Source organism: Carettochelys insculpta, chromosome 26 (assembly GCF_033958435.1).
Source record: "Carettochelys insculpta isolate YL-2023 chromosome 26, ASM3395843v1, whole genome shotgun sequence".
NCBI lineage: Eukaryota > Metazoa > Chordata > Testudines > Carettochelyidae > Carettochelys > Carettochelys insculpta.
In genome coordinates this window covers 15,542,872-15,557,232 of record NC_134162.1, presented here as the reverse complement: position 1 = coordinate 15,557,232, position 14,361 = coordinate 15,542,872, and the positions used below count along the sequence as shown (strand labels likewise).

General features: G+C 50.6%; 1 protein-coding gene across 2 annotated transcripts in view; it reads left to right on the top strand.

Moving 5' to 3' along the window:
* Positions 1-11,483, top strand: part of SLC16A1 (solute carrier family 16 member 1) — a 29,516-nt gene extending 18,033 nt beyond the window's left edge. For both annotated transcript variants that reach the window (XM_074977402.1, XM_074977401.1), the window contains exons 2-5: positions 91-348; positions 5,400-5,543; positions 6,197-7,069; positions 8,156-11,483. In XM_074977402.1, the coding sequence (XP_074833503.1) occupies positions 132-348; positions 5,400-5,543; positions 6,197-7,069; positions 8,156-8,451 (1,530 nt within the window). In that variant the 5' untranslated portion in view covers positions 91-131 and the 3' untranslated portion in view covers positions 8,452-11,483. The remainder of the gene's footprint in view (positions 1-90; positions 349-5,399; positions 5,544-6,196; positions 7,070-8,155) is intronic.
* The last annotated feature ends 2,878 nt before the right edge of the window (positions 11,484-14,361 follow it).

The window sequence follows — 14,361 nt, the reverse complement described above, 5'->3', positions numbered from 1 at the left end:
GGAGACCTTCAGGGGCCTGCTCCCCTCCAAGGACTCTGGTGCAAAGTGCTGTTATATTATTTACTAAATGCTGATATGTGTTCTCTGCAGATCTCCGAGACCCAGCTGAATTACTGTCAGCTTCACGCAAGATGCCACCAGCAATTGGAGGCCCTCAGGGATACACCCCCCCAGAAGGAGGATGGGGGTGGGCTGTGGTCGTTGGAGCCTTCATCTCCATTGGCTTCTCCTATGCGTTTCCCAAGTCAATTACTGTATTTTTCAAAGAGATTGAGGCCATCTTTGAGGCATCAAGCAGCAAAGTCTCCTGGATCTCCTCCATCATGCTGGCTGTTATGTACGCAGGAGGTAAGCAAGAGACAACGTGGATGTGACTTACTATGGCTGTGTCTGTCTTAGTGTTGTCCTGCTGTGTTACCGTTCCCCAAAACCCTGGCAGGGACTGCCGTGTTCCCACTGGGATGAAACTTTCTGAGTCGGTTTGTTTGGAGAAGTTTGGCGTAAGTTTTATTTAATGCTCAAAATGTGAAAATGAGGCTCATCTGTCCTGCTCCTCTGCGAGGCTATAAGTAAAATTGTTCCAAGTAATTAGAACTTGTGTAATTCTGCACTTGCCCTTGTTAGTCTTGGAGCTGTGATGTGTCTGCTTCTAACATCTATCAGAATGACTGCGTTAAGAAGCTGCAGTGAATGAAGCAGTCCCTACGCAAAGCTGTCTTCGGTAAAAATAAGTGTTACAGTTTGCAGAGCTGATTCCAAGGTGACACGCAGTTTATTGTTTTACTGAACTGGTTCTTTACAAGCTCTTGGTCCATAGTATAATAGCCGTGGAAATGCTGAAAGCAGTAATGCAGTGGCCGTGTGTATTTTGGCCACTCCTAAGTCAAACACCAGAGCTATTAGGTAGGAGTGTTTCTGCTCTGGCAAGTTACAGTTTAAAACTCAGGCCATAGTGCAAAATTGTCACATTAACAAACCAGTTTGCAGACCCAGGCACTGGTGAGCTGTGGGGCTTTTGAGACTTTTGCAGCCATCCTTGTGAAGGAGCTACCCTAAGGCACGGCAGTTCAGGGAGGGAGCCAAATCCCTTGGGGGTGGTGGGGTGAGACAAAAGCAAGAAGTATTTCCACTCCAAGAGCAGGTGACAGGTTGCATTGTGACCATGTCCTTTTTAGCCATTACTGATCCTTCTGCATCCAGGCTCCCACAAATGCTCAAGAAAACACTTTCTCTAGAGCCTAAACTACTAGAGACAGACAGAATAGCCTAGATAATAGCTCATTAAGACAGTGACAGTTCTCAAGCTTGTTATAACGCCCAGGCAGGGAAGCTGTGGGCTGTCCTGCAGAGGTCACACCAGTAGCAAGTAATGAAGTGAGAACTTCCTGCTCCTAGTCCAGATTCCCATTTGTGAACCTCAGGAGCACATTAATCCTTTTGGCCACAGTGGCACCATGAGAGCTGATGTTCCAATGTCCCACACATTCCCCCACCTATTCAGAGTCTCCTCTGTATGGTCTACGTTTTTTGTTCCTACTACGTCTCTCACTTGGTTTGGCTGCACTTCACTGCCTATTTCTATTGATTTTACTGGGTGTAGATGAGTCAAGCATTAGTCACCAGTTGTGACACTAGTCTCGCCCCTTTCCCCAAGTAACTCTTTCCTTGTAACCTTAGGGTGTCTGCTGTGTTTGACTAATACTCGTTCCAGGAAGTACGAGCGCTTTGCATACAAAACCTGCTGCTTCATCTCTTTGGAGGAAGTTCAGTGTGCGTGTGCGACGTTTGCAAAGCCAGCTCCCCAGGGGAGGCTGTATTACTGCTCTGCCTACTTCGCAGATCCCCAGCAAGCCTGCAAGCACACTGAATAAACTGCCTGGCTGAGCCTATGAGCCGCTACAATGCCTGGTCTGTTCCTCCCGGACTCAGTTTGTGAATGTACAAAGGATGCTTGGCTTTGGCAGAGGTGCTTAGCTGACATAGGCAATTGGCCTGGCCTTCCCCACGATAAGAGGCGACTAGGCAGCAGCAAAGCAAGGCATGAGTCTGAACTCTTGCTGCTTCGACACTCTTTGGCCACTGACTTCTGCCGAGTCACGAGGACAATGGGGCCAGAGCAGGTGGAGGGAGGGGGGCACTTGTGCTCAGCCGCTGGTTTGCACTGATTGCTTTTTGATTTCTGGCCCAAGTGAGTCAGAGGGACAGAAGCTGGTAGTGGGAAGTGGCCTTGCCTCAGTTACTGGTAAAATTGGGAAACAGATTCACTTTGTTTCTTGCTCTCATGGCCGCTGATGAGGAACATGGACAAGTTGGTTTTCATTGGTAAACCTTCAGCCCAGTTTTAACGGTTTGTCTGCTGTGGTGCTGCCAGTCTGGGAGCTTTTGTTAATCCAAACCCGCGAGGGAATTAACTGAATGGGGACATGCTCGGGATCTGCTCCGGGGACATCCGAGGGTGGTTTAAAGTGCACGAGCTTGTGGTGCACCACTGGAGGAGGGAGGGAGGGAGCACTAAGGTTGTGCAAAGGAACAGTCAGCCTTAAGGATGAGCACTGGCGCCAGGGCTATGGCTGATCGGCTCCCATTGCAGAGGTTCCCTCCAGGAACTAGGCAGCATCTGTGAGGGCCTGGGCCTGGTGCACCTTTGTGCCTTGCTCCTAGGTGGAGAGTCAGGCTGCTGACACAGCCCCTGCATCCTTTTCAGACACTTCCAGGTTCTGCTCAACTGCCCGTGCAAAGGACAAGCCACCCCAAGCAGCTGTGCATATCACTGTGACCGTGCCAGTTAATAGGGAAACCCGGCTCTGTTAATGTTCAGGGGTGCTCATTGCGTTTGTTTATCGAAAGACCTCTCAGTGCCCGTAGAGCATGCCCGACTCCCTTCAGTCACTGTGTACTTTGGATTAGAACATCTTGCAATGAAGCCTTGGCGCGCGCAGAGCAATGAGACTTCCTCAAACCTAGGAGGAGCCATTAAGCACTCTGAACAGAAATCCCACCCTTGCATGTGAATCTCTCTGCTGGAGAGACTTGATGCATTCCCCACACAGCTGCTCAGTGCTAGCTGTCCTGTTCTCATTGCCTCTCTGTGCTCTCCCACCTTGCTTTTGCATTTCTTCCACCTGTGTTGTGCCTGAATTTCTAGGCCGGGGCTCAGAGTGCCTTGCGCCATGACGCCCTTCTGATGACAAAAGCTTTGACCCATGAGTGGGGACCGAAGTCCCAGAACCTACCCAAATGCCACTGCCCCAAGGGGAGGAATCTGTGCAGGGGCAGGGCGAGGTGGCCAAAGCAGAATCTCAAGGGCATCAGCCCAGAGGGGGGCTTGTAACCTAAGCCCTTTCCCCCAGGGCTGAAGTCCTTCGTCTTCGTCTTCGAGCCTGGGCAGTTGGGACTCCCTCTGGAGTCCCCTGAGCTTAAGCCCAAGTCTCACCTATGTTTTGAGAACCACTTTAGGGGCAATGCTAGTTGCTTTCCGAGTGCTTGCACAATTCCTGGCATAGTGAGGCCCTGAGCCTGCTGGCTCCCAAGCATGTCATTGCAGTATAAATAGTGATCAAATAGGACAAAGCAATACAACCCAGTCTGGAAAAGCAAGGCCTGATCCTGAGGAGAGGACTACTCTCAAAGAACAGCCAGCATTACGTGCTGCACCAATAAACACAAGCTCTGCTTCCGTGTGGCTGTGGGAAAGTTCCTTTAAAACCCTCCCTCACCCTGGCCTCTGCTTCTTTTCAGGGGGAGTGAGAATGCAAGTTCACGTTACTGTTGGCTTTGGGTCTAGAGGGTGGGGAGATTGTTTCTTGTCCTGCCCTCTAAGCCAGAGGAGTTGAGTGTATGCACATTTGGAAGGGTTCTCCTGGGACATAGATGAGCATGTTTCAGTGCTGTAGAGAAAGATGCTGCTCCAAGGTGGTGTGACTGAAGAGGAAGATGAGTCATGCAGAGGTCCCAGAAGCTGTGCTGGGGGTGGGGGGGTGGGGCCCGGACATCACAGACTGATTCAGGTGTCAGTGGGTTTAAAGCTTGAAAGAGCAACTGGAGACTCTTGGGAAAACTTTGAAAAAAGCCACTTAGGGGGGAGGAGCAGCATGGTCCTAACTTCTCTCTGTTGGTAAGGTGTGTGCAGGCAAGAGCTGCATGGGACTAGCTCTGGATGTCTAGAACTGGAGCAGGACCTACCAAAACTGATTGTGGTTTTACACCTGAATCTCTGGGGCACCCAAGTGGGCCCTGGGGTTGAATGGTTTGACTCAGATGTTCAGGTTTCCATCAGGCTTCTGGAGCTGAAGCAAACTGAAACTTAAAAAAATAGCCCCAGACCAAAGTTGACTCAGTTTATACTCCGTTCTCGTTTGAGCACTGTTCTTCTTTCTGTTCTGACTCACTCAAGCATTTTTCAAAATCCCTTCCTGATCTCCCCTTTGCGTGCTATTTTGGTGTCAACCAAATCTAAAGGTTCTTACGTCAGAATCTTTTCCAACATGGAGGATTTGAAAATCTCCATTCCGTATATTGTGACCCCGTCCTGGGAAAAAACAACCCCCTTTGTTTCACGCTGCACATAGAACAATGTTCGTGTGTTGGGAGAAGTGGGGTGCCTCGTTGGAGCCGCTCCCACAGCAGCCGCTAGAGTCTGCACTAGGGTTCAGTTAAGGAGAAAGGTAACCGGCTCCTATCGAGGGCTGGGCACCCTTGGCTTTCTAAACGAGGTCACTACTGAACTGTCTCTGTTCTGTAGATAGGGGAACCCTGAGGTGCAGGCAGGTTGAGCCACTCACCAAAGGTCATTGGGCAGGCAAAGATCCCAGGAGTGCTGAGTCCCAGTGAAGTGCCCTACTCACTAGGCCACTGCCTCCCAAGGGACAGGTGGGACCAGATCTTGTATCTCAGCACTATGGGGCCATATTCATCTTTGGTACCGCACTACGGAATCCCCTGAAGTTGTTATGGGAGAGCTTAGTCGTCCCCTTTGGCTCTTCCTGCACATGGAGAGGCAGCAGTGCTTCCAGTTGTGTTTGCAAAACTCTCTCTAGCCCTACGGGCTTATGAGCTTTCTTGAACCACAAAGCAGAGCAGACAGGCTGTTATGGGGGGCTGGGGTGACGTTCCTCTGGGAACTTTCGCTCTGGATTCCGAACTGCCTGGAACATCGTGTGCTAGAGTGATATGTCTGAGCACTTAACCCAGCCTGGCCTTACATCCTGTACTTCTGTCCCCTGCCTGTGTCATGAAGCAAGAGCAATAGCTAGTGCTCATTGTGATCAGCCATGCCCCGTCTCAGTGACTTGGGAAGCTAAACCTCTGTGCAGTCCTCTTTGTGCTCATCTGCTTTGTAATGGAGATACACCATCTGGCTGTCTCCCTGTGTGTGACTCTTCTCCCTCTGTCTCTTCTAGGTCCCATCAGCAGCGTCCTGGTGAACAAGTATGGCAGTCGGCCAATAATGATTGCTGGAGGCTGCCTGGCCGGGTGTGGCTTGATAGCAGCCTCTTTTTGTAACACTGTGGAAGAACTCTACTTCTGCGTGGGGGTTGTGGGAGGTGAGTGGCCCGTTCCCAACCCCTCCTTGTGTTTGGGGTTTGAATCAGGATCAGAGCTGGCTTCTGAAGTGTGCTTGTGACTTGGGCCAAGGCTGTGCTGAGTTACTAGATCTCCCTATTTGAGGTGGGATAGGAAGATTTCAAGTCAGCACCTGAATTGCCATAGATCTTCACACATTGAATCTGCAACCCTCATTGGCAGAGGATGTGTCTGCTGCCTCCTTTGTTAATGTTCTGGCACTTGGATATCCCCATCTTACCTCAAATCAGACTTGTTTCACACTAGTAAACTTCACTGTTCGTGGGCAGTCTCTCTTGTATCCTAGGACTTCACTGTTCGTGGGCAGTCGCTCTTGTATCCTAGGACTCGTTCAATTCTGGCTTTTTTTTTTTTTAAGCACAGTAACTTACTCACTTGTCAAATTGGCACCTTTTTTCTATATCAGTGAAGCGTCTATTGTACTGGGCCAAACCCTGCTGAATTACCCCCTATGTAACTGCTGATGCCAGCACAAGTTACATTTAGTGTGACTGTGGGAAGAACAGGGCCGAGTGCTACTTGTTCGATCCAGGTTCCCCCTCTGTAGACCCCACCATTAACGGAAGTAGAAATCTCCCATTTTAAAACTCATATGTCTTCTCTTATTTTCCAGGTCTTGGGCTTGCATTTAATTTGAACCCAGCCTTGACCATGATTGGCAAGTACTTCTATAAGAAGCGTCCCTTGGCCAATGGGCTAGCTATGGCGGGAAGCCCTGTGTTCTTATCTACACTGGCCCCTCTGAACCAATTCTTCTTCAGTATGTTTGGCTGGAGGGGGAGTTTTTTAATTCTTGGTGGCCTTCTGCTGAACTGCTGTGTTGCTGGATCGCTGATGCGACCCATAGGCCCCAAGCCAGATCAGCTAAAGAGAGAGGTCACGAAAGAGGCGTTGCAGGAAGCTGGAAAGTCGGCTGTGAAGGCAGATGAAGGAGCTGGAGATGCCAGTGTGGACCTGATTGCAGGGAAGACGAAGAAGCAGAAGGCCTCTGTTTTCCAGACTATTAACAAGTTCTTGGATTTGTCCCTGTTTACGCACAGGGGCTTCTTGCTCTATCTATCAGGCAACGTGATCATGTTCTTCGGGCTCTTCACGCCATTAGTCTTCCTCAGCAACTATGCCAAGAGCAAAGACATTACCAAGGAGTCGGCCGCCTTTCTGCTCTCCATTCTGGCCTTCGTCGACATGGTGGCTAGGCCATCCATGGGCCTGGTGGCAAACACCAAGTGGGTTAGACCCAGGGTCCAATATTTCTTTGCTGTCTCCGTGGTGTATAATGGAGTGTGCCACCTCTTGGCGCCCTTTTCCACCACCTATGCCGGGTTTTGCATCTATGCGGGGTTCTTTGGTTTTGCCTTCGGCTGGCTCAGCTCTGTCCTGTTCGAAACATTGATGGATTTGGTCGGGGCTCAGAGGTTCTCCAGTGCCGTGGGCTTGGTGACAATAGTGGAATGCTGCCCTGTGCTCCTGGGACCACCTCTCCTAGGTAGAGTATGTTTCTGGACCTCCTGGGGTGCCTGAGTGCTGTGGGGAGGGAACAACTACTGCTCTTTCCCAAAGGACCCTCCGGGGAACGCTGAGAATTGGAGACACAACAGTGCAGAAAGGTCTGGGTGTAGCCAGAGCACACTGGGTGGGCTTTTCCCCACAAGGAAGGGCTACTGTGGTTTGTGTCCTTGCGCAAGGAGGGCCTTCCCGAGAGGAGAGAGTGCAAACACCCTTTCTGTGCGAAGCGTCTAGGCGAAGTTTGTCAGGTTTTCCCTTAGAGCAGAATAAACTTTTGTTTTAACCTTGGGGAGATGGGCTAGAGGAAGCTGGAGTGACAGTTTGGATCTCTGGTTGAGAAAGAACCCAAGAAACAGGTTTTCAAGGAAATTCTGGGTGGCTGCTGGATAACTGGATTTTTCTGCCTCCACACACCCATCCCTGTTGCCCCCAATATTGACATTACAGGCTGATCCTCTCTAAGCTGGAACTTTGTCTGGCAACATGTGTAATCCCGCATGATTTCAGTTAGCCTGAGGACCACTTATCATGGGTGTGGCTAAGTTTCCCAGGGTCCCATACAGTTTGTTTACAGCCACCAGTCCTGGCTCTCAGAGTTCTGTGCTGTTACTCAGCTGTAATTTACCCCAAGTGTCTTCTAAGAGCCGAGTAGCGGTGCAACCGTTAGTAATGCTGCTAGACAATATTGACTTCCCCTGGGCTGGCAAATCTCTTGTCCGGTACTGGTCAGGTCTGAGGGTGCCGAATTAGAGAGGCTCGACTTGTAACAAAAAGATGAGGCTTTAACCTGAGCCTATTCCTCATGGGTTTGAGCCTGAGCCTCAAAATTGAAGCTGAGTTTGATAGAGCTCCCTGCCACGTGCATTGCCATTTACCAGTGTTGAACTGAACACTTAAATGATTTTAAGCAGAGGGGGCTTGTTCTTATCTCTGGATGCAGAATTGCACCCCCCCACCCCCGAGTTAAACAGCTGGGGAGAGGTGGTGCCTGTTACTTTGGAGTGATTGCTGCTGTCTCGTGGGAGGTGATCAGCCACATAATGTGTCCTCTTGTCTGGTCCCTCAGGGAAACTCAACGACATGTACGGTGATTACAAATACACATACTGGTCGTGTGGCATCATCCTGGTCTTCTCTGGGATCTACCTCTTTGTGGGCATGGGCATCAACTATCGGCTGCTGGAGAAGGAGCAGAAGGCCAAGGAGAAGCAGCAAAAGGAAGGGAAAGAGGAGGAGACCAATGTTGACGAGGCTGAGAAGCACAAAGAGGCTGAGAAACAGAAGGAGGCAAACAACGACGTGGCCAGCGTGCTGCCGAAGAACACGGAGGATGGCCTCAAAGAGGAGGAGAGTCGCATGTGAGGGGTCGACTGCTTCGAATCCTGGAGAGTTGGAGGAAATGCTGTCACTCACATGGGGTCTGGGGAAAGTGTTGTGCCGGCAGTGAGCAGCCATCAGAAGTGTATAAACCAGGTGTTCATTTTTGGCCAGCCTCTCTGCTGTCCATCCATTTGAATTCTGCGGCGGACACTGCTAAATATGCCTTATCCTCTACAGGGGTGGTGCTCTCTTTATAGTCTGGCTTTATAAAGAAGAACATGAATGTACTAATAGGTGCCTTAAAGTTTCCGCCTCTAGGCTAGTCTGGGAGAGCCTTACTGCCACTTGTAAACCATGTCGTAGTGAATTTTGTGATCTGTGTTGGCTAGGTCTGTTTTTAAAGCCATAAAAAAGGATACTGGATATTTGGAGCTTCAGCTGCCTTCAGTGCTGAGTCTAAAATGAATACTGCTTCACATACTTCTTAACTGCCAGGCTTAGTGGAAGCTGGGCTGTTTTGGGGGTGGGTTTGTGGGAGGGGTGGCCTTAATGAACAGACTAAATCCAAACTCTTCTGGATGTCAGACACCACCTGGCTCTATTTATAAGCTTTTTCTAGCACCTCTTGAAAACATTTTTTAGCTGCTGTAGTTTTTTAAACGTCCCCTTTTAGTTACGTGTTCATGGAACACTTAGGTTGGAATTGATGACTGAAATTATTTGGAAGGCATGTTCATAACTGCCTTCACCTGAGCCCGTTGAGGTTGAGGCAAAGAGCTTCCAGACTCCCTATGTGATGCCTCTCCTTGAAGTAACACTATGAAACCAAATGGGTATGAATGCAGAAGGCTGAGTTGTTTAGTTAGGACGCTGCTTTACTCGGAGCATAAGGAGTCTGAGCTGGTACACAACAGGCTGGGCGTCAGTCTGTCCCATCCTGCCACTGACTGGCTTTGGAAGTCTGCTGCTGCTCCCTGGAGGAAATCAGCCTCTCTGCCAGGGTGGGTGACATTGCTGTGTCTCTTCTTCCTCCCCCAGCCCTAAACTGGGCGCCCCATAGGGAAAGCGGAACAATCTGTCCTTGGTAGTGCTCCATTCCAAACCAGGTGTTGCAAAAGGCTGGTTGGCCTTCCAGAGGGGCTCCCACTGGCTTCTGTTGAAATCAACAGCAGAACTTCTGTGAACTTCAGTGGGAGCAGAGATGCTTTTAGCAGAAGGGTGTCAGTTCTGTTCTGTGTTCTCAGTGCCGCCCCTTTTGTACTCGGAGTATGGCTGCTTTGCTGCCTGGGGTAGAGCTGGCCTTGAGTGTGTGACATATTGTCCTATGCTCTGAGTCCTAATGTTTTTCACACTAAATGGGGCCAGTTATAAATCCAGCAGATAGAAGATAGCTAAAACTGCATAACTGCCCCTTTCAGAAACACTCTCTTCTTCAAGAGGAAATGTAAAGCAATTTCTAACTTCTCAGATCAAAGAACTTTTAAGGGGAAAGGGGAGGGGAGCATTTTTTGTATGTATTTTTTAGTGCAGGTAAATATCACAGCTTGTGCGACGAGGTTTAAGCAGATGGCCTGTGACCCATAGGCTCCCGGGGCTTGTATTGGAGTGAATGTGTAACCGAATTCCTGTCAGAGGCTGAGGTTTTGGGCTTTTCTCTAATAAACTTTTTATAATTCACTCACCAAACGTTGGGGTTTTTGGTTTTTGTTTTCCCCGTCCTACATTGGAATACGTTTCATAGCCACATTCCAGAGATGTACCAGCTGAGGTGTATTTTTTGGGAGGAGAGGCACGTGGTCCCTTTGAAGGCCCAGATGTTTCAGATGGGCCAGTAAGAGGCAGTGATGCGATGCAATGCACCTAATCTGTTGGCACTGGGAGGCTGTGGTAAGAGAATAAGCAGCAGAGGACTAGAACTTCAGCCCTTCCCTTGAAAGGCAGAAGTGTTGTTTGTAACGTGGTTGGTACACTAAGCAAACCTGCTTGCGCAAAGCTCTTCAAACAAACTCTGAATTGTGTGAGACAAGATGTTGTACCCGAAAACAAGCATGTGGGGGATCATCTGAGCTCCTTTCTTGAGAGATTAAGGCAAAGGGTGGGGGAAGGCTTGCACTGCTCAGCATGTGTCAGCAGCTCCTCATTCGACTGCTGTCTAAAACCCTGATCTACAGAGTTGGGTGCAAAGTGAAACTATTCAAAGGGATGGCCCATTCTAGGTAGAGGCTGTGTAGGTCCAAGTGCCTTTGCTCCTCGTACATGCTCTTTAGGAGAGAGAGAGAGAGCTCTGCTCAGCTGCAGAAAAAGATTCCTTGTCTGTGGGTTGCTTGTGATCCTGTCAGTCAGGGACTCCACACTCAGTGATGCCATTGCCTTACTTGGTTTTAGAAGCCATTCATGCTATTTTTGTATTTTTTTTAAATGAAATATTTTAAGAAAAACTCCAAATATCTACGTTTCATAACAAAAGCTCTGGAAGTTGAGTCAGAGCTGAAGGATGGGGGTTTTGAGTAAATGAAACCTCATGTGGTTTGTCGATCTGTCCTGGGACACCTTCCATAGTTCTGTTAGAGCATCTTCCCCACATTGTCTTGCCAGGTTTGACCTGGCTAAGAAAGAAATGCTAAGCTAGAACTGCTGAAGAGCGGCATTTGCACAACCTAAGATGCCAGCCAGACTGCAGCGAGGGCAGTTCATACAGATCTAGGGCTAGTAGGAATAAAGTTTTAAAGGTAATTTATTTGAGATTTTACATAGACACAGCAAGTGGCCTTTGCTTTATCACCTGGAGCCCTGGACAGTATTACACAATGAATTGTGAAGTCCTCTGCCCTGTTTCCTTGGTTGTTGACCTAGTGAGTTTTTTCTGTTTGTTTTTAATTGCAGTCTATTGTAAACCTACAAAAGGAGTAGGTCAGGGTGTTTTCATACTCTAGAATAGCTATATAAAGTCAGAGTATTTTGTATAAAGTTTTTATTGTACAATACGCAGCTGTTGTAAAACCAAGTTATTGTATGTTTATAAATTCCATGTGCCTGTCAAAGTTCACATTGCAATAAACTAACCTTAAAGAGCTGCCCCTGTGTTCTGTTCAGGGAGACAAATGACTGGCTCTTACAGATGCTTGCATATGGTTTGGCCTGGCCTGCAAGGGGTGCTGGGAATACTCACAGCTTCAGACCAATGAAGGTACTACACAGACCCTTGTGGTCAGTCCCCCAAGAGGGACTAGCTGTATGGGAAATTGCCTGCTTGGCCTCTTAGCTCCCTTAGCCTGACTGTGAGGCTGGGGTGTGTGAATACCTCACAACTGGTCTAACAGAGGGACCACTGAACAGTCCTATAGTAACAACTCAGGGGTGTGACCAATGGGCTCTCTAATCTTTTCCATCCACGTGTGGAACAAATGTGTGTGCACTGAGGCCTATACCGCTGCACGCCGGCGTTGGGAACACGGGCTGCCGGCTCTGGGTGCTCCACCCATCAGCTGGGCAGCACCTGAATCTCTCCAGTTCCCTGGGAGCTGGGCACTTGTGCAGCCCCTTGGGGGAGAGCCTGATGCCGCCCAGCTAATGGGCAGAGCACCCCCAGCCAGGTTTCCTGTCTGTGGTGCACGTACAACTTATTCTGCCCATGGCTGGAAAAGATTAGAGGGAACGTTTGGCTGCTGCCACTGGAGCGGTGCTGGGCTTTCTGCATGGTGCTGTTAATGGCCACGGCTGTCTGTTTCCTCTGTCTAGTCTCACAGAGGGCCATGAGTATTAGAGCCTCTTGGCTGCCAGAAAACAAGGGCGCAAGATCAGAGGCCTCTTGGACATGAGGCCAGGTAGCGCCTAACATTGCATTCTGCCAGTCCCTGCTTGCGGTGCAGCACCCTAGGCTTGCCTGGTGGTAAGACGACCGTGCCTTGCCTTAGTAGCACAGCACAGGGGGATAGTGAAGGTGCACAGGTTGGCTCTGCACCCCATGTGCAGCACCAGTTCCCTCTGGGGCACCTGGGAGCCTATAAATAGCTGTGCAGCCACTGTAAGGGGCCATGCAGCAGGGACCTGAGGAGAGGAGCTGGCCTGGGGAGCAAGTTGGGGCTTTCAAGGCTGCCGTGGGCCTCTTCCCAGGCCCTGGAGCTCCCAGTGGTGTGGGGGTGGTAGAGAGGCCCTTCCCCTGCAGCTTAGCGTGGCTTGCTGGCATAAGGGGGACAGGAGCCTTTCCCAGAGCTAGCTGCTGTTGGCAGGGAGAAGTTGGAGCAGAGTTCCTGCCTGCACCCCCTTCTGGACCCCTCCCCTCCACCTCCAGCCCAGCCCTCAGCCTGCACATCTGAAGGGGAACAGGCACACCCTTGCTCATCTAGTTTTTAAAGTAAGTTTTGCACTGTTCTGCTCCAAAAAGCTTATGCGCATAGGTCCCTCGGAATCCCTCTGGTTTCCTGCAGCTTTCCTAAGTGGGGTATTGCTATATGGTACAAGTGGGCTTGGTTTCAATTACTGAGAGGCTCTTTAATACCACCTCAGCAGGGAGAAGGCAGCAGTTGGGTAATTTAGCAGCTGCTGTTGTGCTCATGTGGGAGGGTTTGGCCAAACTTCAGACCCAAGGCTCCCTGGCTTGGCAGCTGTGGAGGTGTAATTCTCAGGGTTAGGGGTTCCCTGCCCTTTCTCCGGCAGGCACGGCACCGAACTTGTCCCGGGCTGCGCTGAGGGTGTAACTGCTGGGTCTGTAAAGCAGCCTGCGCCGGTCACCTGCAGCCCACCCACACAGACCACTGGCTCGACCCCCCCACCCCCCCACCCCAAGAAAACTACCGAACGTGGCATCGTGCTGGCACAGGCCAAGGCTCCCGCCTGTGACCCCTTGCACAGCGACCCCTCAGGCCTCTAGGATATGTTGAGCCAGGGAGACAGTCACAGCCACAGCTGCCCTTGCCCAAGTTTGGCCTGAGACGCATGTGCACGTGGCGGGAGCCATGGTGCTGTGCAGTGCAGAGTACCTCACCGGTTGCTGCAAAGGGAGCTGGGCTGAACTCTGCACTTGCTTCCCCTCCTGGCAGCTGTAGAGGAGCCAGTCTTTTCCTGTGCAGTGCACCTTGAATGCCAGAGCCCCTTTGCCATGGGTCTCAGCCTCAGCACGGCAGCTCAGACCGGCAGCACGGCTGGAAGCAGTGCCCTGAGTAAGCACAAACGCCGCAAGCCTGCAGCAGCACCAGCCTGGGGCGTGGGGCAGTGGGCGCATTGATGCTGGTGCTGCATCGCCCTGAGCAGCTGACCCATGTTGCAGCGAGGCGCCGTGGCACATGGGGCTAAGCCGCTGTAAGCAGCAGCGGTTCAAAGGCTGGTCAGCTGGGAACGACGCTGCATGGCGCATTTCTGCCATCTGCAGTGGTAAAGCCCTTGCCCTGTCCTCGAGCCCTTTGGGTGGGTTTTCACTTAGTTTAAGGTGTTCCAAGACGTTGAGCTTTTTTTTAGTTATACAGAATTAATTCTGCCCTGCTTGTCACGAGTTTGTAATGTCAGAGCAGCTTCTCTTCCTGGCTCGTTTGGCAGGTGACCTGGTGGCTGTCTCCTGGAGTGGGGCTGGGGGCCTGGGGCAGTGAGATATGTGGACAGAGGTGCATGCACTTTTTGCTGCAGTGCTGGCCGTGAGACGCCAACCAGGGCTACATTTACTTGGCCAGGTGGGATTCCCAGGCCTGAGTACATACCTGCACTAATGTTGCTCGAAGGCGCACCATAAAACTAGCGGTGCTGGGTAGCAGCGGTAGTGCCCATACCTGACCTTTCACCTAAGAGCGGCCGTATATGTGAAGCAATAGCACCCCAGTATTCATGTGGTACACCCGACTGCATTATACCCATTAACAAGCCAACTACCTGCATGTTGGAAGGAAACCTAGCGCTCGCCTCAGGCGTTCTTCACACACCACCTACTCACACTGTGGCACACCTGTGTTCCCTGGCACGCAG